At 41.4% G+C, this 27,753-nt stretch overlaps 1 protein-coding gene across 6 annotated transcripts in view; it reads right to left on the bottom strand.

Annotated features, from left to right (window-relative positions):
- DDC (dopa decarboxylase) overlaps positions 1 to 27,753 on the bottom strand; it is a 216,349-nt gene that overhangs the window by 47,605 nt on the left and 140,991 nt on the right. For all 6 annotated transcript variants that reach the window (XM_056520323.1, XM_056520319.1, XM_056520320.1 and 3 more), the window contains 4 exons: positions 23,421 to 23,440; positions 21,422 to 21,520; positions 9,165 to 9,266; positions 827 to 1,044 (listed from right to left, as the gene is read on the bottom strand). In XM_056520323.1, the coding sequence (XP_056376298.1) occupies positions 838 to 1,044; positions 9,165 to 9,266; positions 21,422 to 21,520; positions 23,421 to 23,440 (428 nt within the window). In that variant the 3' untranslated portion in view covers positions 827 to 837. The remainder of the gene's footprint in view (positions 1 to 826; positions 1,045 to 9,164; positions 9,267 to 21,421; positions 21,521 to 23,420; positions 23,441 to 27,753) is intronic.

The following is a 27,753-nucleotide window of genomic DNA, read 5'->3' on the forward strand; positions in this document are numbered from 1 at the left end:
CAAAAAATATGGAGAAAAACTGTTCCAGGTTAAACCCCCCAAAGGACGAGGGGGCACTCCCTCCGTCTGGAGAAGAAAAAGTTTAGTCTCAAGGGGCGACACGCCTTCTTTACCGTGAGGACTGTGAATTTATGGAACGGTCTACCTCAGGAACTGGTCACAGCAGGAACAATTAACAGCTTTAAAACAGGATTAGATACATTCATGGAACAAAATAACATTAATGCTTATGAAGAAATATAAAATCCCATCCCTTCCCCAATCACACCCCTACCCCTTAATTCCCTGGTTGAACTTGATGGACATATGTCTTTTTTTGACCGTACTAACTATGTAACTATGTAACTTGGGAGTCCACAGAGCACAAACCTCAACCCTATTAAAACATCTTTAGGCCGGGTTCACATGGCTGAAAATTTGCGGAATGTTTGTCTGGAAAACACAACTGATACGGCGGGTGCTAGGAACACTTGGAAATGTCTATTCTTTCTGCAGATTCTGCTCGGAAATGTCTATTTTCTATGGACACCAGAATTTGGATTCTGCTACGGAATGCACTAGAGACTCGGCTGTGGAATTCCACTGTTTGAACATACCCTTGGGATGAATTAGAATGCCTAATGCAAGTCTGACCTTCTGGAGCAACATCAGTACTTGACCTCATAAATGCTCTTTTGGCTAAATAGATACAGTCCAAAATTATGCAGAAAGCCTTCACAGTCATGTAGTGTATGGCTAAGAAGAAATGAACATTTATATGACCTAATCTAAATAAAAACAGAAATAATTCATAAGAGCATGTTACCATAAAAGACCAAACCCTTACCATAAAATATCTTAATTTTTTCCATCTTCTGCCATAAGGAGTTCAGTGGCCAGTTCTTCAATATACTTCCAGGCAAACACAATGTGACTGGATTCGACAGTTCGAGCACACACAGCAAATCGTAAAAGAAACTTGTCCCCTAAGCAGCATGGCACTAAATGTATCTTCTTTAAATGATTTATCTTTTGGAGAAGTGACTTGTTCAATGTGTTGGATCCCTAAATAAAAAAGTGCAAAACATTGAAAAAGTTTATAGTTTCTGAAATTTCATTTATTTAATTATTTATATAACCCCTTAAGGACATAGCCCATTTTGACCTTAAGGACAGCCATTTTTTTACAAATCTGACCACCTTCACTTTATGCATTAATAACCCTGAGATGCTTTTACTTATGAATTTGATTCAGAGATAGTTTTTTCGTGACATACAGTTATGGCTGTAAATGTTGGCACCCCTGAAATGTTTTTAGAAAATGAAGTATTTCTCACAGAAAAGGATTGCAGTAACACACATTTTGCTATACACATGTTTATTAACTTTGTGTGTATTGGAACTAAACCAAAAAAGAAGGGGAAAAAAGCAAATTTGACATAATGTCACACCAAACTCCAAAAATGGTGTGGACAAAATTATTGGCAACCTTTAAAAATTGTGGAAAAATAAGATTGTTTAAAGCATGTGATGCTCCTTTTAAACTCACCTGGGACAAGTAACAGGTGAGGGCAATATAACAATCACACCTGAATGCAGATAAAAATGAGAGAAGTTAACTTAGTCTTTGCATTGTGTGTCTGAGGCCTTGAGAACCACAATTGTGGAAAAATATCCACAATCTCAAGGTTACAAGTCCATCTCTAGAGATCTAGATTTGCCTTTGTTCACAGTGAGCAATATTATCAAGAAGTTGGCAACTCATGGCATTGTAGCTAATCTCCCTGGGCGTGGATGGAAGAGAAAAATTGATGAAGGGTGTCAATGCAGGATAGTCCTGATGGTGGATAAGCAGCCCCAAACAAGTTCCAAAGATATTCAAGCTGTCCTGCAGGCTCAGGGAGCACAAGTGCCAGCGCAAACTATCCATCGACATTTAAATTAAATGAAACGCTATGGCAGGAGACCCAGGAGGACCCCACTGCTGACACAGAGGCATAAAAAAGCAAGACTACATTTTGCCAAAATGAACTTGAGTAAGCCAAAATCCTTCTGGGAAAACATCTCGTGGACAGATGAGATCAAGATAGAGCTTTTTGGTAAAGCACATTATTCTACGGTTTACCAAAATCGGAATGAGGTCTACAAAGAAAAGAACACAGTACCTACAGTGAAATTGGGGTTGTTTTACTGCCTCTGGCTCTGGGTGCCTTGAACGTGTGCAGGGCATCATGTAATCTGAGGATTACCAAGGGATTTTGGGTCGCACTGTACAGCCCAGTGTCAGAAAGCTGGGTTTGCATCCGAGATCTTGGGTCTTCCAGCAGGACAATGACCCCAAATATACTTAAAAAAGCACCCAGAAATGGATGGCAACAAAGCACTGGAGAGTTCTGAAGTGGCCAGCAATGAGTCCAGATCTAAATCCCATTGGACACCTGTGGAGAGATCTTAAAATTGCTGTTGGGAAAAGGCGCCCTTCCAATAAGAGAGACCTGGAGCAGTTTGCAAAGGAAGAGTGGTCCAACATTCCGGCTGAGAGGTGTAAGAAGCTTATTGATGGTTATAGGAAGCGACTGATTTCAGTTATTTTTTCCAAAGGGTGTGCAACCAAATATTAATTTAAGGATGGCAATAAGTTGGTCCAGCCCTTTTTTGGAGTTTGGTGTGACATTATGTCCAATTAGCTTTTTTTCCTCCCTTTTTTTGGTTTAGTTCCAATACACACAAAGGGAATAAACATGTGTATAGCAAAACATGTTACTGCAATCCTTTTCTGTGAGAAATATTTCATTTTCTTGAAAAATTTCAGGGGTGCCAACATTTACAGCCATGACTGTATTCTACTTTAATATAGTGCTAAATTTTCGTTGATACTTGCATCATTTCTTGCTGAAAAACTCCAAGATTTCATGAAAATTTTGCATTTTTCTAACTTTGAAACTCTCTGTTTGTAAGGAAAATGGACATGCCAAATTTTATATTCATTCACATATACAATATGTCTACTTTATGTTGGCATCATAAAGTTGACATGTTACTTTTTGAAGACATTAAAGGGCTTCAAAGTTTAGCAGCAATTTTCCAAATGTTCTCAAAATTCATGAATTACTGTGAGAAATCCCCCATAAATTGCCCCATTATAGAAACTGCACCCCTCAAAGTATTTAAAATTACATTAAAAAATGTTGTTAACCCTTTAGGTGTTCCCATGGTGACAGAACAGCAAAGAAAAAAAACAAACAAACACATGGCGCACTATTTGGGAAACTATACTCCTCCAGGAATGTAACAAGTGGTAAAGTGAGCCTTAACACCCCACAGGTGTTTGACAAATTTTCATTAAATTGAAAATGAAAAATTAGATTTTTTTTAACAAAAATGCTGGGGTTACCCCAAATTTTTCATTTTCACAAGGAGTAATAGGATAAAAACTCCCCCCAATTTTTTTACTCCATTTCAATGAATGAGTATGAAAATACCCCATATGTAGATGTAAATTGCTCTGTGGGCGCACAACAGGGTGCATAAGAGAAGAAACGCCATTGGGCTTTTGGAGTGAGAATTTGGCTGGAATTCAGGTCGGGGGCTTTTTGAGTTTATAAAGCCCCCATGGTGTGGACCCCCCACATGTGACCCCATTTTGGAAATTATACCCATCACGGAATGTAATAAGGGGTGCAGTGAGCATTTACACCCCACTGGCATTTGACAGATTTTTGGAACAGTGGGCTGTGCAAATGAAAAATAAAATTTTTCATTTTCACGGACAACTGTTCCAAATATCAGACAACTGTGGGGTGTAAATGCTCACTGAACCCCTTGTTACATTCCTTGATGGGTGTAGTTTCCAAAATTGGGTCACGTGGGTTTTTTACTTTTTTTTGTTTTAGCATTTATGTCAAAACCTCTGGTACGATAAGCCACCCCTGTGCAAATCCCGAATTTAGGCCTCTAATGTACATGGTGCTCTCTTTCCTGAGCCATGTTTTCCACCCTCACAGCAATTTACGCCCACATATGGGGTATTTCCGTATTCGGGAGAAATTGCGTTTCTTATTTTGAAATGCTTTTTTTCTCCTTTTACCTCTTGTGAAAATGAAAAATGAAGGAGAAATCCAGCATGTTAGTGTAAAATGTTTTTTTTCTTTTAAACGAACATGCTGGTGTAGCCCCAATTTTTTCTCATTTTCAGGAGTAGTAAAAGGAAAGAAAGCCCCCTAAAATAAGTAACGCAATTTCTTCCGAATATGGGTTAATCAAATGGGGTCCTGGGGTATAAGGCGGGAGTGGTCTCCCGCCGGACACCCCGGGACTTTAACTAATTAACCTTATCTGCACCTCGGGAGCGCATATTTCATAAATGCCGTATATATGGCGGAATGCGCAAAGGTATCGCGTCATCTACCGTATATATATGGCGTTCTGCGGAAAGGGGTTAATCAACCAACTAAATATGATTTAGCCTATCAACGTTTATATATTTTGCATTCATGCTCTTTTAGACAGTTCATATTATTATATACTTTTCATGTAATTTTCTCCCTGATCCACAGTTACTTTTATAACTATTCTTAGTGTTGATCAGTGTCATAGTTTCATAGTTTCCTTTCAATTAGGGCAGCAAAACAGCACAAACTACAGTAGGCTGTATGCAACCACATGACCTCTCTTTGCAGTAGCACTTGTTGTCTTGTCTTAAAGGGATTCCGCATAAACAACAATCCTTCCTCCAAACAGCGGGATGAATCAAGCGCTGAGACCAAGTAAAAGGTAAGTGAGATTTATTAGCCACAATTCAACGCGTTTTGTGGATTAGCTGCTTCTGCAGGCATGTAGGGTGGAGGTAGACACAAAAATATTATAGGGTTATTTTAACCCCATGTGGGCACAAATGAATCTTTTAGTCATCCTAAAAGACACATTAAATATGCATTTTATATAGTTTTGTTTAATCCATCAGGAAATAAAGTTACCAGGGTAAACATCCAAAATGCTTCTCTATTATTTAATCTCTGAATGCGTTTAGAAATATAAAATTGAATAGTTTCAAGAATAGTTAGTTTTAGGTTTTCTATACATCAATCATGTTTTATAAGGAGGTGGCGGGACCATTTTTTATATTCATACGGGACCGCACTGTCTGTATTGAAGTCCACAAGCACAGGTCAAAATATAAACTGCAAAAGAACTATCGCAAGTATAATAGGAAACTTTTTGTTTGTTTGTTTTTTTGTAATATGAAGAGTGGGTTGGATCACTAATCATTGAGCAACACATGCACCTAGTTCGTCCACAGGCAAAAGTTCCTGGCGCCCCCTTAGATCGCCCATTAACAATATCAGGGGAATGGGATTTTAATCTGATGGGTGCTACCATATTGCGCAAATTAGGGGATCGACTGAATGTATTCCCTGATTGGTGAGGTAATAAATCTTTCATACTCGGGTCATCTTTCAAAATTGACCAATATTTACACAGAATTCCTCTTATATTTTTAGTGGCACAATAAACCCTTTCAGGACTGAGCGTTTTTCCACTTTAATTTTTTTCCTCCTTACCTTAAAAATCATAACCCTTTCAATTTTGCACCTACAGACCCATATTATGGCTTGCTTTTTGGATCACCAATTGTACTTTGCAATGACAGTCATTTTACCCAAAAATGTATCGTGAATCCCCAAAAAAAATTATGGGACAAAATTGGAAAAAAAAAAGCCATTTTGTAACTTTTGGGGGCTTCTGTCTCTATGATAGGAGATAGGAGGTCGGGATAGGAGGCCGGGATAGGAGGAAGGGGTAGGAGGACGGGATAGGAGGTTGGGATAGGAGGTCAAGATATGAGGATGGGAAAGGAGGTCAGGATAGGAGGTCGGGATATGAGGACGGGATATGGGGTATGTCCCAAACAGTGTACCTCCAGCTCTTGCAAAACTACAACTCCCAGCATGTACTGATCGCCAAAGGGCATGCTGGGAGATGTAGTTATACAACAGCTTGAGGTACGCAACTACAACTCCCAGCATGGCGAGACAGACGTTTGCTGTCCGTGCATGCTGGGAGTTGTAGTTTTGCAAGATTTAGAGGGCCACGGTTTAGAAACCACCGCACAGTGATCTCCAAACTGTGGCCCTCTAGATGTTGCAGAACTACAAATCCCAGCATGCCCAGACAGCAAACTGCTGTTTGGGCATGCTGGGAGTTGTAGTTTTTCAAGATCTAGAGGGCCACAGTTTAGAGACCACTGCACAGTGATCTCCAAACTGTAGCCCTCCAGCTGTTGCAAAACTAAAAATCCCAGCATGCCCACACAACAGTTTGCTGTCTGGTCATGCTGGGATTTGTAGTTTTGCAACATCTGGAGGGCTACAGTTGAGAGACCACTGTATAGTGGTCTCCAAATTGTAGCCCTCCAGATGTTGCTAGAAAACTCACTGGCTTCCGTAGGATGGCCGCACTAGGGGGGAGAGAGTATCGCCACCCACCGACGATCGCTGGTAAGGGACCTCCACAGCCGTCGGCCACAGGACAGTTACCCCTTTCTGCCCAGATTACCGTGGGTGGGAAGAACGGGGGAACTGAACTTTATCTTCTGATCGACCAATAGCAGGGATAGGAGGGGTGTCACCCCTGCCACCTCACTCCTATCCCTTCAGGGGGACTGGGGGTGTCCTGGACACCCTCGATCCCCCATATTTTCCGGGTCACTGGAGACCCGTATGATTGGAATCGCCGCAGATAACAGGAGCCGTCCCACACGATCACAGTGTCCAGTGACTTGGCGATCCCAGAACACTGCACCGTACATTTACGGCGCTGTGCACTAAGGTACATTTACGGCGCATGTCTTGAGGGTTTAAGGGCAGAAGGCGGAGTGTTAGGAGCAGTAAGGGAAAGTTATCTGAGTTAGTTTAGAAAATATGGTTTGATGACAGGTACTCTTTAAATGATAGGTGTGAAGGTGTGGGATGACCAAGAGCTACTGTGATTAGAGGCTTACATTTAGTGGAACTGCAGTAATAACGATATACAGCAAATTGTTAAAAAGTAGCTTGACCAGTCCTAGTATAGCAACTCCAAAATAGAACTACTTTACATAACAGATTCTAAAGTGTATCAGGCAATCGAGCACCAAACAACAAGTAATGCACCAACTACCAATCCCTAGCAGTCGGGGTGGAGAGCAGTAGTTCATTGGTTAGCAATGTTGCATTGTTAGGATTAAGTCTGACCAAAGGCAACATATGCATAAAGTTTGTATGTTTCCATGCATAGTTACATAGTTAGTACGGTTGAAAAAGACATGTGTCCATCACGTAGGCTTGTGCAATTTGTTTCGGACGTAATTCGTTTTTGTCCGAATTGTTCATCTTTCCTACATTCGGATTGATCCAAATGTACGAAATATTTGCATCCGGATGGATCCGAATTCATAACAAAACGAATTGTACATGCCTACGAAATTGTGAAAAACCAATTTTATTCATTTAGAAGCAAGGGACCATTTAATAAAGTGTGTGTGCTTTACTTTTTTATCTACATTTTTTACATTTTTTAGGTAGTACTACTACTTTCAGCATGTAACAGACTGTTCCATGATGGGAGTAGTAGTACCTGTACTTATAGAAATATCGCCCCGGGTATCAGTCTGACACCCGATGCGATCGTCCATAATATAGTAGAGATGCGGAGCGGCTCTATACAGCACTCCCATCTCTGCTCTGCACTCCGGCCAGTGATGTGAATAGAACATCATTCATTCATATTTTCCGCCCAGAGTAGGGATTGGCCGGATGGTTTCAGCCAATCACATCTCTGAGGGAAATATGAATGAGTGAGTGGGCGGCTGGAGTATAGTGCAGAGATGCGAGCGCTGTATACAGCCGCTCCGCATCTCTGCAATAGACAGGACGATCACATTGGGTGTCAGCAGTGTTACCTGCTGTGATCTGTTCTTACCTGCAGATACTTCTCCCATCATGGAGCACACTCTTCTCCATGCTGGGAGCTGTAGTACCTGCATTAATAGACAGATCGCAGCGAGTATAACTTCTGACACCTGTTGCGATCGGTCTATTAATGCAGGTACTACAGCTCCCAGCATGGAGCAGAGTGTGCGCCATGTTGGGAGTAGTAGTACCTGCAGTTAAGGAAAGATCACAGCGGATGTCACTACTGACACCTGCTGTGATCCTCCTGTATAATGTATAGATGTGGCCGGACGCTCTTCTATGTTCCCCTTCACTGACGTATATATACACATATTCATATATCCCACAGAGAGTTGTGATTGGCTGGAACCATCTGGCCAATCACAGCTTTCTGCGGGAAATACGAATAGGGGTATATATACGGCAGTGCAGGGGACCATGGAAGAGCAGCCGGCCGCATATATATGTTATACAGGAGGATCGCAACGAACCCCGGCGATCTGTCAATTAGTACAGGTACTACTAATACTAATAAAAGTAATTTACAAATCTGTTTAACTTTTGGAACCAGGTGATATGAAAAAAAAATTTTTTCCACCTGAGTGCCCCTTGAAATCTGTTACATTTCACACATCTAACTACTTCTATAAACAAACAAAAAACAACAGATCTCCCATTCATTGTTTTCGGTATATAAGGATCATGGGGGTAATTTAAGTGTGGTGTAGATGAATGATTTTTCTATACTTTTAATTTGAGTGGGGGTAATGTGTACATGTGCTAAATTTATTGCATGGCATGTGATAAATATTGTGCTAGTACACTTTTTTTTTATTATTATTACACTTCAGTGCATCACTTTGTATGGTTCCACCTCTGCAACTTTTTCTGGGCCTTTTTAACCAATTGTGCCAAAATGTGACTGTACTAATGCTCTCCATTCTTGTAAGCCAGGTCAGGGCTGGTGTATATTTGAGACAAATTAAGGGCTTTGTGATGTACAGATTTTCTCCAAATGTCTCATAAGATAAAGTTATGACAACTGCAAAAAAGTTAACTTAATCATGAAAAAACTATGTACTAAAAAAGCGTACAGTTGCAAAAAGTTACAGCGCCACATAAGAGATAAATTTAGAGCAACAATATGGTCTTCATACGATGATAAATCCCCGCCTCATGTTTTTGCTGTCACTTACATGAATAGAAAATACATTCATGTCATAGCTATGCAAATATATTTTACAAAATTCTTACCTTTAAACGAAAGCATACAAGACCCAAAATAACCGGTGCACATATTTCAAAACGGTCATCCTTTTGAACTAATTCCAGAAATTCCTTTGCTAATCGTATATGCTGTGTTATATAAAAAAAAAAAAAAAAGGCAATACATTAGTATTTTCAAGTGTCATGTTTTATACAAATGCTAAAACTCATGCTCAGCAGAAATGGATTTTACTGGTACTTACGGCTCTTTACTCAAAAGCTATTCACATGCCTTCTGCTAGCGGATATGGTGCTTTACCATGGTACCTTAACAGGGCGCCAGTTACCATGACAGCCAGATACTATTCAGTTCTGACAGCTAAATTAAATGGGCAGGACTTCCAGACCCTTGTATAAGTATCAGACTCTAGGCTGCTATGTAATCTGCGTGACTGTCTTTATTTACTCCCTTTACTACAGCAGTTAGCAGAACACTGTCTAACAATCTTTTTAGCAGCTGTTTTATCATTAAATACTAAAATCTTCAATTTAAGGCAGACTTGACACTGAGCATATTTTTCTCTACTCTAGTGTATCTAAATACACTTAGATGAAAGGTGTATTTAAAGTGTAAAAAATACAGTAAACAGTATGCTAAATAGCACAACAACCTTTTCTAAAATGTTTACAATGGTTCTATGGCTATGCTTCTTACCCTGAGAAAGACATCACTGTTATGATGTGTTACACTGTTGCACAAGTAAGCTGATTGTTATAATCCTCTTAGGTGTGTTTTTATGATACTAGGTAAAGTGTTTTTCCATGAATGAGAGAGGGTAAAATAGTGTGGGGTCTGGGTCAAAGCAAATAATAAGAAAAGTATGTAATGCCTAACTTGTAATGAAGAATGCTATCAGTAATCCCCTTTATTAAGCCACGCTATAGTGGTGAAACATTTAGGGGTTGACAGGCTTAGATTTTAGCAGCAGTCTCTATAAGGATCACTGAACAGTGAATAGGGGAGCAAGTGTGTGTCTTCAGGCATGGTACAACCACAACCTCTGGTGCACCACAGAACTGTGGTTTTATTATTAGTGTTCATTAATTAACATTTAAGAAAGTGTATATAACCAAACACTGTACATATAATATCCACATTTATACCCTTGTGAGGAGGATAAAAATAGTTGTCCTACAGAAGAAACCTTGTCCCTGGGGGGTGTAAATAAACCCACATAGGTCATTATATGGGATGCAATGAGCACCGGGATTAAAACGTGGTATTGAGGATATTACCAGTGGACATCATTAAGTGTTTTATATTGGTCATAATTTCATTAGTGGATGATATGAATAGCATGTACATTAAGTGTATTGTGTACAAAAACATCCTGCTCTTCTACTGAACTAGACCAGGGGGAAAAAATAAACAATTGTCACTGTAGTTTTAATATTTTGTTTTCCTACCCACCTGATCACAATTATTTTTCTAATGTTTTATACATCATAATAAAAGTTACATTTTATTCTACTATAGACACAGGATACTGGAGATTTTTTTTGGAACTCCTCTAGGGGTTCTTTCGGTAATTAATATATAACTTCGAAAATAATTTTTTTTAGTCATATAGAGCTCTGCCTGCCCTCCACAGTTTTAGTTTCCAACACTGTCCTTTTCTAGGTCACAACAGGAAGCTTGTGCTCGATAAGACATCACAGCTGGGTAGCACTGTCATGTCTACATGGCTGACCCACCTTTTAGCTGTGATAGCCTAAAGTCATAAAGTTTAGTTCTTAGAATTTCCTCACAGCTGAGTTATGTAACTATATGGTCTTTCTAGCATACACTACCTAATAATATTCTCAATGAGGTTGCAAATTAGCATTTCCCCAGCACCTGATGTATTAGGCTCGTAGCTTAATAGAAAGTTTTGTGTGGCACTCCAAAAGCCCTAGGGGAGTTTTGCAACATCTGGAGGTCCACAGGTTGAAGACAACTGAGGGATTGACAAGCGGTGATGATGAAGGGGGGGATGATGACGGGGGTGTTAATGACGGGGTCTGGATGATGACAGGGGGGGAAGATGACATGGGGGGGGGATGATGTATTTCCCACCGACCGCTTGTAGTCGAGTCAATAACTTTTCCTGGGTTTTTGGGGTGAAATTAGGGGCCTCGGCTTATATTCGGGTCGGCTTATACTCGAGTATATACAGTAATATAAAAAGCTCTATTGGGTATCACCATAAATGTACTGACCCACAGAATAAAGATAAAACATTTTTATGGTGTTCACTGTGCAGTAAAAATTTTCACACAAATGCTGCATGTATCAACAAAGATTTACTATTAAGTACAATATGTCACGGAAAACCTTTTAGAATCACTTCGTTCAGTAAAAGCATACGTTTTTACCACTTATTATAACTTTCAGAGACACATGCCTGATTTAAAAAGAAAAAAAAAAATGGGTAAAAGCAGGCTGCATCCTTAACCCCTTAAGGACGCAGCTCATTTTCACCTTAAAGGGGTACTCCAGTGGAAAACTTTTTTTTTTTAAATCAACTGGTGCCAGAAAGTTAAACAGATTTGTAAATTAGACAGAATTTATAAAATGGTGCAGCTCACAATTACGCACTCTTTGAGGTGGATTGGGCAATACACCTATACCCCAGGTGTGTAAATTTTGGAAAAAGTAGAAAAGAGAAAGTCCCACACCTCAAGGACAATGATGTTTTATATAATTATAATAGAATTGGCTGAGACCATGCCTCAATTATAAAGAATAATAACATTTATTAAAATATCAAATACATATAAATTCCCCTCACAGGGCCCTTGTGGGAGGAATAACTACATTAATAAAGTAAAATTCAATGGCAATTCATTCAAAGTTTTCAGTAATAGCTGCCAAAAAGTCCTGCAGTGTGACCAATTCTCCGGCACTACTCATAATCTGATAGTCCAGGAAAAAAGCTGATTTTGAGTCCAACAATGGATTGTATGGCAAATGTTAAATGGAAATGTCCAGATTCAAGTATTAAGGCCACTGATGTGAAAAAAATTATTTATATTACCAGTTGGATTTTGTCGTCTCCTCTCGCTTGGTGTACAGGTGGATTTTCTGACCTGTATGCATTTGCATGCACTGCCATCGGCTGGTCTAGATGGCGCTGGACCCGGTGTTTGCCGTGCAGTTGCTCCGAGGGGCTGTGCAGGCAGACTGGTGGTATTCCCTCGTGGAAGAAGCGTCTGATGTCAGAATCTGCGATTGTAGCAAATACAGGGAGTCCAGAAGCGGCAGGAGATTCGGCAGGTGGAAATTCAAATGCAGTAGGTAGATTTCCTTGTAGATGGTAATTCCCAGAACTGGTTAGCAGATTCCAGTGTATTGAAACTGGGACTAAGTCTGTAGTGGGGTCACACTGCGTCTTTTGGCACTGGGCTAAAAAAAGACGCAGTGTGAACCCACTACAGACTTTGAGCCACCTTAGTCCCAGTATCAACACACTGGGATCTGCTAACCAGTTCTGGGAATTACCATCTACATATTGCATTTGGATTTCCACCTGCCAAATCTCCTGTCGCTTCTGGACTCCCTGTATTTGCTCCCATCGCAGATTCTGACGTCAGATGCCTCTTCCACGCGGTAATACCACCAGTCTGCCTGCAGAGCCCCTCGGAGCAACTGCATGGCAAACACTGGGTCCAGCGCCGTCTAGACCAGCCGATCGCAGCGAATGCAAACGCATACAGGTCAGAAAATCCACCAGTACACGAAGCAAGTGGAGACGGCAAAATCCTCTGTTCTAGATTTGTAAATTACTATAAAAAATCTTAATCCTTCCAATACATTTTATGGGCTGTATACTACAGAGGAAATGCTTTTCTTTTTGGATTTCACTGATGTCACGACCACAGTGTTCTCTGCTGACCTCTGCTGTCCATTTTAGGAACTGTCCTGAGCAGCATATGTTTGCTATGGGGATTTTCTCCTGCTATGGACAGTTCCAAAAATGGACAGCAGATGTCCGCAGAGAGCACTGTGGTCGTGACATAAGATAAATCCAAAAAGAAAAGCATTTCTTCTGTAGTATATAGCCCCTAAAAAGTACTGGAAGGATTAAAAAATTTTAATAGAAGTAATTTACAAATCTGTTTAAATTTCTGGCACCAGTTGAAAATCCCAAAATGTCATAAAAATGTTGAACATTTACCATTTTTCAAATAAATTATATATTGATTCACAAATACAATATGTCTACTTCATGTTGACATCATAAAGTTGACATATCTTAACTTTTTGAAGACATTAGAGGGCTTCAAAGTATAGCAGCAATTTTCAAAATTTTCACGAAAATTTCAAAATCAGAATTTTTGAGGGACCAGTTAAGTTTGAAGTGAATTTGAGGAGCCTTTCTGTGAGAAATACCCCATAAATTACCCCATTGTAGAAACTACAGCCCTCAAAGTATTCAAAATGACATTCAGAAAGTTTGTTAACCCTTTAGATGTTTCACAAGAATAGCAGCAAAGTGGAGAAAAATCTAAATCTGCATTTTTTTACACTACACCCCTCAAGGAATGTAACAAGGGGTATAGTGAGCCTTAACACCTCACTTAACACTAAAATGATGGTGTTACCTCAAATTGTTCTTTTTCTCAAGGGGTAATAGGAGAAAATGGACCCCAAAATATAAAGCCCAATTTCTCCCGATTGCGCAAACACTCCATATGTGGACATTAAGTGCTCTGCTGGCGCACTACAATGCTCAGAAGACATGGAGCAAAATTTGGCTTTTTGAAAGAGAATTTTGCTGAAATCGTTTTTGGGGGCATGTTGCATTTAGGAAGCCCCCATGGTGCCAGAACAGCAAAAAAAAAAAAAAACACATGGCATACTATTTTGGAAACTAAACCCCTCAAGGAATGTAACAAGGGTATAGTGAGCCTTACCACCCCCCCACAGGTGTTTGTCGAATTTTTGGTAAAGTTGGACATGAAAATGAAAAATGTGATTTTTTTTTTCACTAACATGCTGGTGTTAACACAAATTTTTCATTTCTACAAGGAGTAATAGGAGAAGAAGCCCCCTCAAAATTTGTAACCCCATTTATTCTGAGTATGAAAATACCCCATATGTGGACGTAAAGTGATCTACGGGTGCATTACAGGGCTTTTGGAGAGAGAATTTTGCTGAAATGGTTTTTGGGGGGCCTTGTTGCATTTAGGAAGCCCCCATGGTGCCAGAACAGCATAAAAAAAAACACATGGCACACTATTTGGAAAACTACACTCCTCAAGGGGTGCAGTGAGCCTCAACACCCCACAGGTGTTTGCCAAATATTTGTTAAAGTTGGACGTGAAAATGAAAAATTAGATTTTTTTCACTAAAATGCGGGTGTTACCCCAAATTTTTTATTTTCACTAGGGATAATGGGAGAAATTGGGTTACAAATTTTGGAAGGCTTTTTCTTCTGAGTATAGAAACACCCCATATGTGGACGTAAAGTGCTCTGTGGGTGCACAATAGGGCTCATAATAGAAGGTGTGCCATTGGGTTTTTGGATAGAGAATTTGGCTGGAATTAAAGTTAGGGGCCATATGCATTTACAAATCCCCCATAGTGCCAGAACAGTGGACATCCCCCACATGTGACTTCATTTTGGAAACTACACTCCTCAAGGAATGTAACAGGGTGTACAGTAAGCATTTTCACTGCATGGGAGTTTGACAGATTTGTGGAACAGTGGGCTGTGCATATGAAAAATAACATTTTTCATTTACATGGAACACTGTTCCAAAAATCTGTCAGACCACCTGTGGGGTGTAAAAGCTCACTGCACCCCTTATTACATTCCTTGAGGAGTGTAGTTTCCAAAATGGGGTGACATGTGGGTGTTGTTTTGGTGGGGTTTATGTCAGAAACGCTACAAATATTAGCCACCCCTTTGCAAATCACCAATTTAGGCCTAAAATGTACATGGTGCGCTCTCACTCATGAGCCCTGTTGTGTGCCTGCAGAGCACTTTACGTACACATATGGGGTATTTATGTACTCCGGAGAAAATGTTTTATACATTTTGGGGGTCTTGAAAGTTAAATGTCCCTGTGTTGCCAATCCATTGGAAAAGCGCAGTACATAGCCGTGGTCTCAAGCTCATGTACAACGTCACCAACACATTGGAAAAGAGCAAAAGCATTTGTACAATGCCGAATGGCTCGTGTACAAAGCACAGTTAATTTGGGGGAAGGATAAAAAATGGGGTAAATCATAAATTTAATACTCCATAGACTTATGATACACCTTGAAGCATTCTTTGATGATGAGGCCTGGTTTTTCAGGACAGGTGTCACAGGGGAAAATGGTTTCCTTTCTTTTCCCTTTTTTAGAACAGACTTGGCATCTTCTTTGGGATCGTCCCTTTTTTCCAGTGTGGGGGACCTCCCCTGGAAAATGTTGCCCTGGTACAATACGGGGGCCTTCAGTTCCAGAGGTACTTGGGCCCGCTCCTTCCTGGTCCCCAAAGATCAGGGCCTTGATGACTACCTCCTGGAAATGAAGGAATGTCTCCGTGTTGCCAGCTCTCCGGAATAGTACAAAAGCGCTGTACAATGCCGTCTGGACCATGTACACCGCTACTTTTTTCACCATCTTCTGGTTTTGCGCATGGCGCTATATGGTCTGAGAGATCAATTCCTCCCATATACTGATTGTAATCCAGGAAACAATCAGGTTTGAGGACCGGTGTTGCGGTACCCCGTACAGTGACAAGGGTGGTGCTATTACTGTGAATTGTGATCAGCATAAGGACATCCATCTTGTCCTTATACCTGACCAGCAACATATTGTCACTAGTGAGGGCCCTACTTTCACCCCTAGGGATTGGCGTTTTTATAGGATGTTTTGGAAGGCCTCTCTGATTTTTCCGCACAGTGCCACAAGTGACAGTGGCTCTGGCGGGAAAGGGACTTAAAGAGAGGGATGCTTGTATAGAAGTTATCCACGTAGAGGTGGTAACCTTTATCCAGCAGTGGGTACATCAGTTCCCACACAATTTTCCTGCTAACTCCCAGGATGGGGGGCATTCTGGGGGTTCAGTGCGGGAATCCTTCCCTTCGTACACCCTAAATCTGTAAGTGTACCCTGAGGTACTCTCACAGAGCTTGTATACTTTCACGCCATACCTTGCCCTTTTATTGGGAATGTACTGGTGGAAATGGAGCCTTCCTTTCAAACTAATAAGGGACTCGTCAATGGTAATATATTTTTGGACAACATAGTGGTAAACTGATTTTGTGGGAAAATGATCTATGACCGGCCGTATTTTGAAAAGGCGATCATAGGTGGGATCATCTCTAGGCAGACATGCTGCATTATCTGCATAATGCAAACATTTCCGGATAGATTCAAAGCGATCCCTTTTCATGGCCATATGGTAAAGTGGGGTAAGGAACATCCACGCTCCAATATTGCCGAATGGTCGGATTTTTCACTAGGCCCATATGCAGAACAAGGCCCCAAAATGTCCTCATCTCATCTGCATTGATGGGGGTCCATCTATTGGGCCTAGCCAAAAAACAGTCAGGGTTTTGGGTCAAAAATTGTTGGGCATAAAGATTTGTTTCTGCAACCATTAAACTGACAAAGTCCTCACTGCAAAAAACATTAAAAAAATTATATTTCAGTGAGATCAATTTGGATTCCTGGATGTCCCACAAACCCAGGAATCCGTGGCTCATAATTGTCCCGAACTGTGGTTGAGACGGGGTCATCTGTAAGGGGGACAGGGTCACTAGAATGGGGGACTGGGTCACTAGAATGGGGGACAGGGAAACTGGTACTGGGAAGAGGGACGCTAGTTTAAGAGGCCTCTACAGGCGTTGCCCTGTGGCGCTGCCTTCTATGGGGCTCATCATCACTTGATGATGAGGGGGAAGAGGTAGAAAGAAGGAAAGAGGCGTCTTCCTTTTCTCCTTCACTAGCGGATTCAGAGTTGGAGGCAATAAACGCGTATGCCTCCTCCACTGAATATACCCTCTGAGACATTGTAATGGGAAGGGGTTAATGTAGGTATCTACCAGTATGTGTGTTTTGCACTTTATTTCAAAGAGTGTAGTGTAGTGTTGTGTTTTTAGTTTTTTTGTTTTACTGTTAAAAACTTTAAAAACGCCAAAAAACGGAAAAAAACGCAAAAAAAATTATAAAACACCCCCCCCCAAAAAGCTGATCAGTAAAAAAGATTACTGATCAGCAAGCAGGGTCTGGCCACGCAATACCAAACCATTATTGGTGGCACGGACCACGGTCGCCCAAAAAAAATTGAAAAAGAAAACTGAAAAAAAAAAAAACGCTACCCCCCTCCCCTAAAAAAAAAAAAATGAAGTGAGGCAGCAGACAGTACAGGGGTGAAGCTGCAAACTGACTTTTTTTTTATCCCTGCCTAACCTCTCCCTGCCTCCTGTAACCTGTCCCTCACCAACAATCACGCCGGCGCACTACAAGTCCCAGCGTGCCCGCAGCAGGTCGGGGTCCCGTAGCTCCGCTCTGCTCACTGTGCCGAACTGCAATGAGTGAGCAGAGCGGAGGAACAGGATTTCATATTCCCCACAGATGCAGTGATTGGATGGTCGATCGGGACCATCCAATCACATTGATCGGGAGGTGGCATCCATGCCACCTCCCTCCTTGAGCTCAAGGGTGATTGGCGCTGTCTCAGACCGCGTCAGTCCCCCTTATCTTCCAGGTTGCCAGAGACCCGATTGGCCGGAAGATCGCTGATTCGCCGGTCAGAAATGACCAGCGAATCACGGCGATCGCCGATATGGGGGGGGGGGGGGTTCTCGGGACCTCCCTGGATGATATGCCGGGATGGCTGCTGTTAGATAACAGCAGCCATCCCGACCCAATCACTGTGTTCGGTGATGTGGTGATCCTGGAAAACTGCGCCGTAAATGTACGGCGCTGTGCGCTAAGATGTGCTTAGCAGCGTACATTTACGGCGCATGTCCTTAACCCCTTCACGACGAGCAACGTACAAGTACAGCGCCGCGAAGTGTCACTTGGCGAGCGGCGACGTACATGTACGTCGCGGGGTTCCGGGAGCGCCGCGTCACCGGTAGCGGTGATCGGGCCGGGATGACTGCTGTTATCTAACAGCAGGCATCCCGGCACATCCCCGAGGGGGGTCTTGAGACCCCCCCATTACCGCGATGTGCGCAAATCGCAGGTCAATTCAGACCTGCGATCTGCGCTATTCCGGGGCATACGGGTCACTGGTGACCTGGTGACCTGGAAAATAAGAGGGATCGGGGGTGTCCGAGACACCCTCGATCCCCCTAAAGGGATAGGAGTTTGGTGGCAGGGGTGCCACCCCTCTTATCCCTGCTATTGGTCGGCCGAGCGACCGACCGATAGCAGACCGGGGGAGGGGGGGTTAAACTTCGGTTCCCCCCGCTTTGCCCACCTATCGGTGTCCGGGCAAAACGGGGGAACCGTCCAAGGAAGGTCGGCGCCGAAGGTCCCTACCTGGATCCCGGATCCCCGTTCGCAATCCTCCCCCACGTGCGGCGGCGGCAGCGGCAGCAATACTTCCGGGTCCTCTAGGTGAGTTGTTGCCTAGCAACATCCGGAGGGGCACAGTTTACAGTGGTCTCTAAACCGTGGCCCTCCAGATGTTGCAAAACTACAACTCCCAGCATGCCCAGACAGCTGTTTGCTGTGTGGGCATGCTGGGACTTGTAGTTTTGCAATATTTAGAGGGGTTCAGGTTGTAGATCACTAAGTGGTCTCAAACTGTAGCCCTCCAGATGTTGCAAAACTACAACTCTCAGCATGCCCAGACAGCAGTTTGCTGTCTGGGCATGCTGCGAGTTGTAGTTTTGCAACATCTGGAGGGCCACAGTTTTGAGACCACTGGACAGTGATTTACAACTTGAACCCCTCTAAATCTTGCAAAACTACAACTCCCAGCATTCAGGAACAGCATAAGGCTGTCTTGGCATGCTGGGAGTTGTACTTGCGTGCCTCCAGCCATTGCATAACTACATCTCCCAGCATGCCCTTCCGCAATCAGTACATGCTGGGAGTTGTAGTTTTGCAACAGCTGGAGGCACACTGGTTGGAAAATACTGAGTTAGGTCATAGAACCTAACTCAAGGTTTTCCAGCCAGTGTGCCTCCAGCTGTTGCAAAACTACAACTCCCAGCATGCATGGTCTGTCAGTGCATGCTGGGAGTTGTAGTTTTGACCCCCCCTCCCGTGTGAATGTACAGGCTACATTCACACTGGCGGCAGATTACAGTGAGTTCCCTGCTACAAATTTGAGCTGCGGGAAATTTTTCGCCGCAGCTCAAACTCCTAGCGGGAGACTCAGTGTAATCTGCCGCCAGTGTGAATGTAACCTAAAAACACTACACTACACTAACATAAAATAAAGAGTAAAACACTACATATACACACGTACACTGACCCCCCACCACCCCCCTCCCCAATAAAAATGAAAAATGTATTGTACGGCAGTGTTTCTAAGATGGAGCCTCCAGCTGTTGCAAAACAAAAACTCCCAGCATTTCTGGACAGCAATTGACTGCCCAAGCATGCTGGGAGTTTAGCAACAGCTGGAGGCACCCTGTTTGGGAATCACTGGCTTAGAATACCCCTATGTCCACCCCTATGCAAGTCCCTAATTCAGGCCTCAAATGCGCATGGCGCTCTCTCACTTTGGAGCCCTGTCGTATTTCAAGGCAACAGAATAGGGTCACATATGGGGTATCGCCGTACTCAGGAGAAAAAGCCCCCCAAAATTTGTTAGGCAATGTCTCCCTTTACCCCTTATGAAAAGGAACATTTGGGGTCTACACCAGCATGTTACTGTAAAAAAAAAATTTTTACACTAACATGCTGGTGTTGCCCTATACTTTTCATTTTCACAAGAGGTAAAAGGGAAAAACGCCCCCCAAAATTTGTAATGCAATTTCTCCCGAGTACGGAGATACCCCATATGTGGGCGCAAAGTGCTCTGGGGGCGCACAACAAGGCCCAGAAGGGAGAGTGCGCCATGTACATTTGAGGTGATTTGCACAGGGGTGGCTGATTGTTACAGCGGTTCTGACAAACGCAAAAAAAAACCACACCCACATGTGACCCCATTTTGGAAACTACACCCCTCACGGAATGTAATAAGGGGTGCAGTGAGAATTTACACCCCACAGGTATCTGACGGATCTTTGGAACAGTGGTCCGTGAAAATGAAAAATGTTGCACAGCCCACTGTTCCAAAGATCTGTCAGACACCAGTGGGGGGTAAATGCTCACTGTACCCCTTGTTACGTTCCTCAAGGGGTCTAGTTTCCAAAATGGTATGCCATGTGTTTTTTTTTTTTTTGCTGTTCTGGCACCATAGGGGCTTCCTAAATGCGACATGCCCCCCAAAAACCATTTCAGAAAAACATACTCTCTAAAATCCCCTTGTCGCTCCTTCGCTTCTGAGCCCTCTACTGCGCCCGCCGAACAATTTACATAGACATATGAGGTATGTGCTTACTCGAGAGAAATTGGGCTACAAATATAAGTATACATTTTCTCCTTTTACCCCTTGTAAAAATTCAAAAATTGGGTCTACAAGAACATGCGAGTGTAAAAAATGAAGATTTAGAATTTTCTCCTTCACTTTGCTGCTTTTCCTGTGAAACACCTAAAGGGTTAAAACATTCACTGAATGTCATTTTGAATACTTTGGGGGGTGCAGTTTTTATAATGGGGTCATTTATGGGGTATTTCTAATATGAAGACCCTTCAAATCCACTTCAAACCTGAACTGGTCCCTGAAAAATTGCGAGTTTGAAAATTTTGGAAAATTGCTGCTGAACTTTGAAGCCCTCTGGTGTCTTCCAAAAGTAAAAACTCGTCAATTTTATGATGCTAACATAAAGTAGACATATTGCATATGTAAATCCCCCAAAAAAAATTATTTGGAATATCCATTTTCCTTACAAGCAGAGAGCTTCAAAGTTAGAAAAATGCAAAATTTTAAATTTTTTCATCAAATTTTGGGATTTTTCACCAAGAAAGGATGCAAGTTACCATAAAATTTTACCACTATGTTAAAGTAGAATATGTCACGAAAAAACAATCTCAGAATCAGAATGATAACTAAAAGCATTCCAGAGTTATTAATGTTTAAAGTGACAGTGGTCAGATTTGCAAAAAAGGGCTTCGTCCTAGAGGTGAAAATGGGCTCCGTCCTTAAGGGGTTAAGGGGGTTAAAGATAAAAATGGTATTAAAAATGTTGCATCTTTTTACCTTTCGTATGTAATCCTGAAGTCCTTTTACACCATACATTCTTAAAACAAACCACAGTTTTAGAGAGCGAAACCTTCTTCCTAGTGGGATCTGCCAGTGCTTTTCCAGAAAAAAAAAGAAGACTCTTTAACCAAGGTAAAAAAAAACATAATCACAGCTTTACAGAATACTTATATTTCAGTCTGTATACTATCACTGATTTTGTCTTAGAAAAATGTCAGATGTTTCAATTGAACCTCCATATATGTGGAAGTAGACTGATTCAAAGTTATGTAGAGTCTGGTATGAATGCTTTCCTCACGACTGACAGTTTTCAGTTTGGGATGTGGCCTAATTTATTGCAAGGGCAGATTTTTAATACCTCAACTATAAGAGACATAATGAGAAAAAAAAACATAAAATCACATTGTCTGATTTTTAAAGAATATATTTGCAAATTATGGTGGAAAATAAGTATTTGGTCAATAACAAAAGTCCATCTTAATACTTTGTTATATACCCTTTGTTGGCAATGACAGAGGTCTAAAGTTTTCGGTAAGTCTTCACAAGGTTTTCACACACTGTTGCTGGTATTTTGGCCCATTCCTCCATGAAGATCTCCTCTAGAGCAGTGATGTTTTGGGGCTGTCGCTGGGCAACATGGACTTTCAATTCCCTCCAAAGGTTTTCTATGGGGTTGAGATCTGGAGACTGGTTAGGCCACTCCAGGACCTTGAAATGGTTCTTACGAATCCACTTGTTTGTTGCCTGGGCGGTGTGTTTGGGATCATTGTCATGCTGAAAGACCCAGCCACGTTTCATCTTCAATGCCCTTGCTGATGGAAGGAGGTTTTGACTCAAAATCTTACGAAACATGGCCCCATTCATTCTTTCCTTTACATGGATCAGTCGTCTTGGTCCCTGAGCAGAAAAACAGCTGCAAAGCATGATGTTTCCACCTCCATTCTTGACAGTAGTTATGGTGTTCTTTGGATGCAACTCAGCATTCTTTTTCCTCCAAACACGACAAGTTAAGTTTTTACCAATAAGTTCTACTTTGGTTTCATCTGAACATATGTAATTCTCCCAATACTCTTCTGGATCATCCAAATGCTTTCTAGCAAACTTCAGACGGGCCTGCACATGTACTGGTTTAAGCATTTTCTATTGTGAGCCATCCAGCTTAAGGTAAGACTAAGTGTAGACAAGGCTATCTGTATGGCAAAATGGCAAGGTTGTAATGTAATTTCATTAGTTAAATATATTTCTAATTTAAGTGGTTATATTCCAAAATACTGCACAGGGCACAAGGTTTAGTAAAAAAGGCAGCATGCTCACATGTTAACCATGGAGAGTTTCGGAATCCTGTGGTAGTAATATCTAAATCTACAGTAAATGTGACTTTACAGAAATATGAAGACTGGAGCTGAAGATTTATATACATTATCAAATGGGCTTTCCCATCTAATAAAGCAAATATTTCAGTCCGCTCTGTGGGATCACTTTCAAACATAGAGGGGGAGATTTATCAAAACCTGTGCAAAGGAAAAGTTGCCCAGTTGCCCATAGCAACCAATCAGATCCCTTCTTTCATTTTGCAGAGGCCTTGTTAAAAATGAAAGAAGTGAGCTGATTGGTTGCTATGGGCAACTGGACAACTTTTCCTTTGCACAGGTTTTGATAAATCTCTCCCAGAATTATTAGAGTAGCATCTGGAATGTTTTTCCCCTGTTTTATGCATTACCCAGTCAGGTCACCAACATTTTTGGGGAGAATGTAAAGTTCCATGGGAGTTTTTGTCTGGAGCTTCACTTCAATTACACTGCATAGATAAAGACATACTTCATATAAATGCGGACTGTTCTTGTGTATTTATTAGTTATAAATAAATAGGTTATGGCAAGGTTCAATAGTGTATACATCTATTGTGTAATCAGATTTTATATACATTAAAATAAATATATATATTTTACTCTTACAAAGCAAAGTATAATAAAGGTCAGAGATTTAAATAGCTTACCCTATAGTCTGTCACTAGTCCTGAAAGAGACAAGCCAAAATAGAATTACTAAAAATAATAAATGATTAATGTTATATGTATGTGCCAAAATAATGTGGTAATCTATGCCTACAAGGGTATATATAAAGGCTAGTAATCGCTTGTTGGGAGAGAGATCAATCTGCAACTAATGCAAAAGCTGTAGGCACCCTGATCGAAAACCACAGGTCTTTTGAATGAATGCAGCTCATTTATGTTTCAATAAGGTGGCTGAAGTGTGGGAGGGAGGAAAATGGAATTATGGGATTTGTAGGCAAAGAAGAAAACTCAAACAGGAAATACCAGTTCACAAAATGCTAGCCACAGTGTTATGGTAATCTCACAAGATAGCCATTTAGCCCCAAGACAAGTGTAGACCCTTCCTAAGCATGTCTATTGCTGCCTGGCAGCACCTTATGGTGGATAACCCTTTTAAGGAAACCAAATAAATTTAGCTAAGAACGTGCAAAATGTCTTATTCAGATAAACAGTATAAAGATATCTTCACAAGGTGGAATGTCTGCCCAAAACATTCTGCAGGCTGCATGTTCTGCCGGGGCTAGGATTTATCAGAAATACACCATTTCCATAGACAGTAATGCATTTGTAAGCAGATTTTGCAGAAAGAATTGGCATGTCAATTCTGCCTGCAAAGTCTGGAATCGGAATTTTCCACCATGTGTAGAGTGCAGCAGAATCCCATTGAAATCAATGAGAGTTTTTTGCAACAGAATTTCCAAGCAGAAATTTTCTGCTGGATTTAGTTTGGAAATTCCACTGTGTGAACAAGAACTAAGGATATATTGACTATTTTTGCTGCATACATTTCAGCTACTAAAAATTTGTCTCACAAATCTAAATGGTGTAAATTCTGCTGCAAGTGCATGAAATTTCTGCAACAAATCTGTGTTGAGTGAATTATCCTTTAGCTAGGTTCAAATAACACATCATATTTTAGTCAGTATTATGGTCATTAGTTTAAGTTAAATGATGCAGTGATTCGTCATTTTTGCATTTTTATTTTATAGCATTTTAATTTTCAATCTACAGACTCATATAAGGGCTTGTTTAACCCCTTAAGGACCAGGCCATTTTACACCTTAGGACCAGAGCGTTTTTTGCACATCTGACCACCGTCACTTTAAGCATTAATAACTCAAAGATGCTTTTACCGAATATTCTGATTCTGAGATAGTTTATTCTACTTTATTTTGGTGGTAAATTTTCGGGATCTCCGGTGAATATCTGCGATGATTGCCGGGCCCCACGAGTCTTCTCCTCCAGGTACCAGCCTCCATGTTCTCCCCCCATTCTGCCTGACATCCAGGGGTGGGCAGAACGGGGGGTTTCCATGGCAACCCACCGTCCTGCTCTGCCATTAGGTCAGAATCAATTCTGACCAATGTCAGGGGATGGGAGGAGATCGCAGCATTGCGACCTCACTCCTACCCTGCAGGATGCTGGGGCCTGTCACTGATAGGTCCCAGCATCCCTATTTTCCGGGTGATCGGGTCACCAGAGATCCGATCAGCCCGGAATAGGAGAAAATCGCATGTCTGAATTGACATGCGATTTTCTGCGATCGCCGACATACGGGGGTCCCGGGACCCCCTAGGCATTTGCACGGCATGCCTGCTGAACGATTTCAGCAGGCATGCCGTTCCGATCTCTGCCCGGCGAGCGGCAGGGACCGGAAAACGCCATGACGTTGTGGGACGTCATTGGTCCTTAAAGCCCAGGGTGCCATGACGTTCCACAACGTCATTGGTCCTTAAGAGGTTAATGCATGACTAATTTTACAGTATATTAGCAAAAAATTTTTTGTTTGTTTCTACATAGTACACCTAACAGTTAAAAAGATCTTTATTCTGTAGGACAATGTGATTCCAATGATACCCAATTTATATAGGTTTTGTTTTATTTTACTACTTAAAAAAAAAAGTATAACTTTTTGTAAAAAAAATTTGTATGCGTAACATTGTCCTAATTTGACCCCTATAACACAATTTTTTTCCAATGGGGGTGTTTGAGGACTTTTTGCGCCATAATCTGTAGTTTTCATCTATACCCTTTTGGTTTATATTGGACTTTTTGCTCACTTTCTATAATTTTTTTCTGATATATAGTAACAAAAAATTCAGTAATTAGACTTTTTTTTCCGGTCACGTCAATCAAGTGTGGTTTTATTGTTTATTTTTGTTTACATGTTTTATGAGAGAAATGGAAAAAGAAGGGCATTTAAACTTTTATGAGGGAAGGTGCTTATTAACATTTATTAACACATATATTTTTACTATTTTTTTAGTCCTCATAGGGGACTATTAACCCCTTAACGACGCAGGACGTATATTTACGTCCTGCGCCGGCTCCCGCGATATGAAGCATCATATCGCGTCAGTCCCGGCGGTCATCAACGGCCGGGACCCGCGGCTAATACCACACATTGCCGATCGCGGCGATGTGCTGTACTAACCCTTTAGAAGCGGCGGTCAAAGCTGACCGCCGCTTCTAAAGTGAAAGTGAAAGTGACCCGGCTGCTCAGTCGGGCTGTTCGGGACCGCCGCGGTGAAATCGCGGCGTCCCGAACAGCTGACCGGACACCGGGAGGGCCCTTACCTGCCTCCTCGGTGTCCGATCGGCGAATGACTGCTCCGTGCCTGAGATCCAGGCAGGAGCAGTTAAGCGCCGATAACACTGATCACAGGCGTGTTAATACACGCCTGTGATCTGTGTAAAAGATCAGTGTGTGCAGTGTTATAGGTCCCTATGGGACCTATAACACTGCAAAAAAAAATGTAAAAAAAAGTGTTAATAAAGGTCATTTAACCCCTTCCCTAATAAAAGTTTGAATCACCCCCCTTTTCCCATAAAAAAATAAAAGTGTAAAAAAATAAAATAAACATATGTAGTATCGCCGCGTGCGTAAATGTCCGAACTATAAAAATATATCATTAATTAAACCGTACGGTCAATGGCGTACGCGCAAAAAAATTCCAAAGTCCAAAAAAGCGTATTTTGGTCACTTTTTATACCATTAAAAAGTGATCAAAAAGTCAGATCAAAACAAAAATCATACCGATAAAAACTTCAGATCACGGCGCAAAAAATGAGTCCTCATACCGCCCTGTACGTGGAAAAATAAAAAAGTTATAGGGGTCAGAAGATGACATTTTTAAACGTATAAATTTTCCTGCATGTAGTTATGATTTTTTCCAGAAGTGCGACAAAATAAAACCTATATAAGTAGGGTATCATTTTAACCGTATGGACCTACAGAATAATGATAAGGTGTAATTTTTACCAAAATATGCACTGCATAGAAACGGAAGCCCCCAAAAGTTACAAAATGGCGTTTGTTTTTTTTATTTTGCCGCACAATGATTTTTTTTTCCGTTTCGCCGTGCATTTTTGGGTAAAATGACTAATGTCACTGCAAAGTAGAATTGGCGACGCAAAAAATAAGCCATAATATGGATTTTTAGGTGGAAAATTGAAAGGGTTATGATTTGATTTTTAAAAGGTAAGGAGGAAAAAACGAAAGTGCAAAAACGGAAAAACCCTGAGTCCTTAAGGGGTTAAATGCAATCTTCTTATTACAAACACTGCCCAATGCTGTGTTGTAGAATAGCATTGATCAGTGTTATCAGTGCTCTGCTTCTCCACGCTGCTTTGGTAGGCTGGAGACCAGTGCACTGATAACAGTGATCAATCAGAGAGATGTGCAGACGATAAGGAGGCAGGTAAGGTTTCTCTGGACATCACATCAGCTGATCAGTAAGCCTGGATACTTGCCTGGTATGAAGCCACTACATTTATGAGCACTTCATACACCTGGACCACAGTCATACACTCTGTGTCATTAAGGAGTAAACCAGGAAGTCTGTCTAAAATACTGATAAAGGTGCATATCTTTTATAGTTTTTCTCTCAAAGCTACACTCCAGGATTTTGCCTAAAAATACTGACCAAAATACTAAGTATGAACCCAGCCTTAAAGGGATATTTCAGGCCAAAACTTTTTTTTATATATCAACTGGCTCCGTAAAGTTAAACAGATTTGTAAATTACTTCTATTAAAAAATCTTAATCCTTCCAATAGTTATTAGCTTCTGAAGTTAAGTTGCTGTTTTCTGTCTAACTGCTCTCTGATGATTCGCGTCCCGGGAGCTGTGCAGTTCGTATGGGGATATTCTCCCATCATGCACAGCTCCAGGGACGTGACATCATCATTGAGCAGTTAGACAGAAAACTTCAGAAGCTAATAACTATTGGAAGGATTAAGATTTTTTAATAGAAGTAATTTACAAATTTGTTTA

This window comes from Hyla sarda, chromosome 5 (genome assembly GCF_029499605.1).
Source record: "Hyla sarda isolate aHylSar1 chromosome 5, aHylSar1.hap1, whole genome shotgun sequence".
Taxonomy (NCBI): Eukaryota; Metazoa; Chordata; class Amphibia; order Anura; family Hylidae; genus Hyla; species Hyla sarda.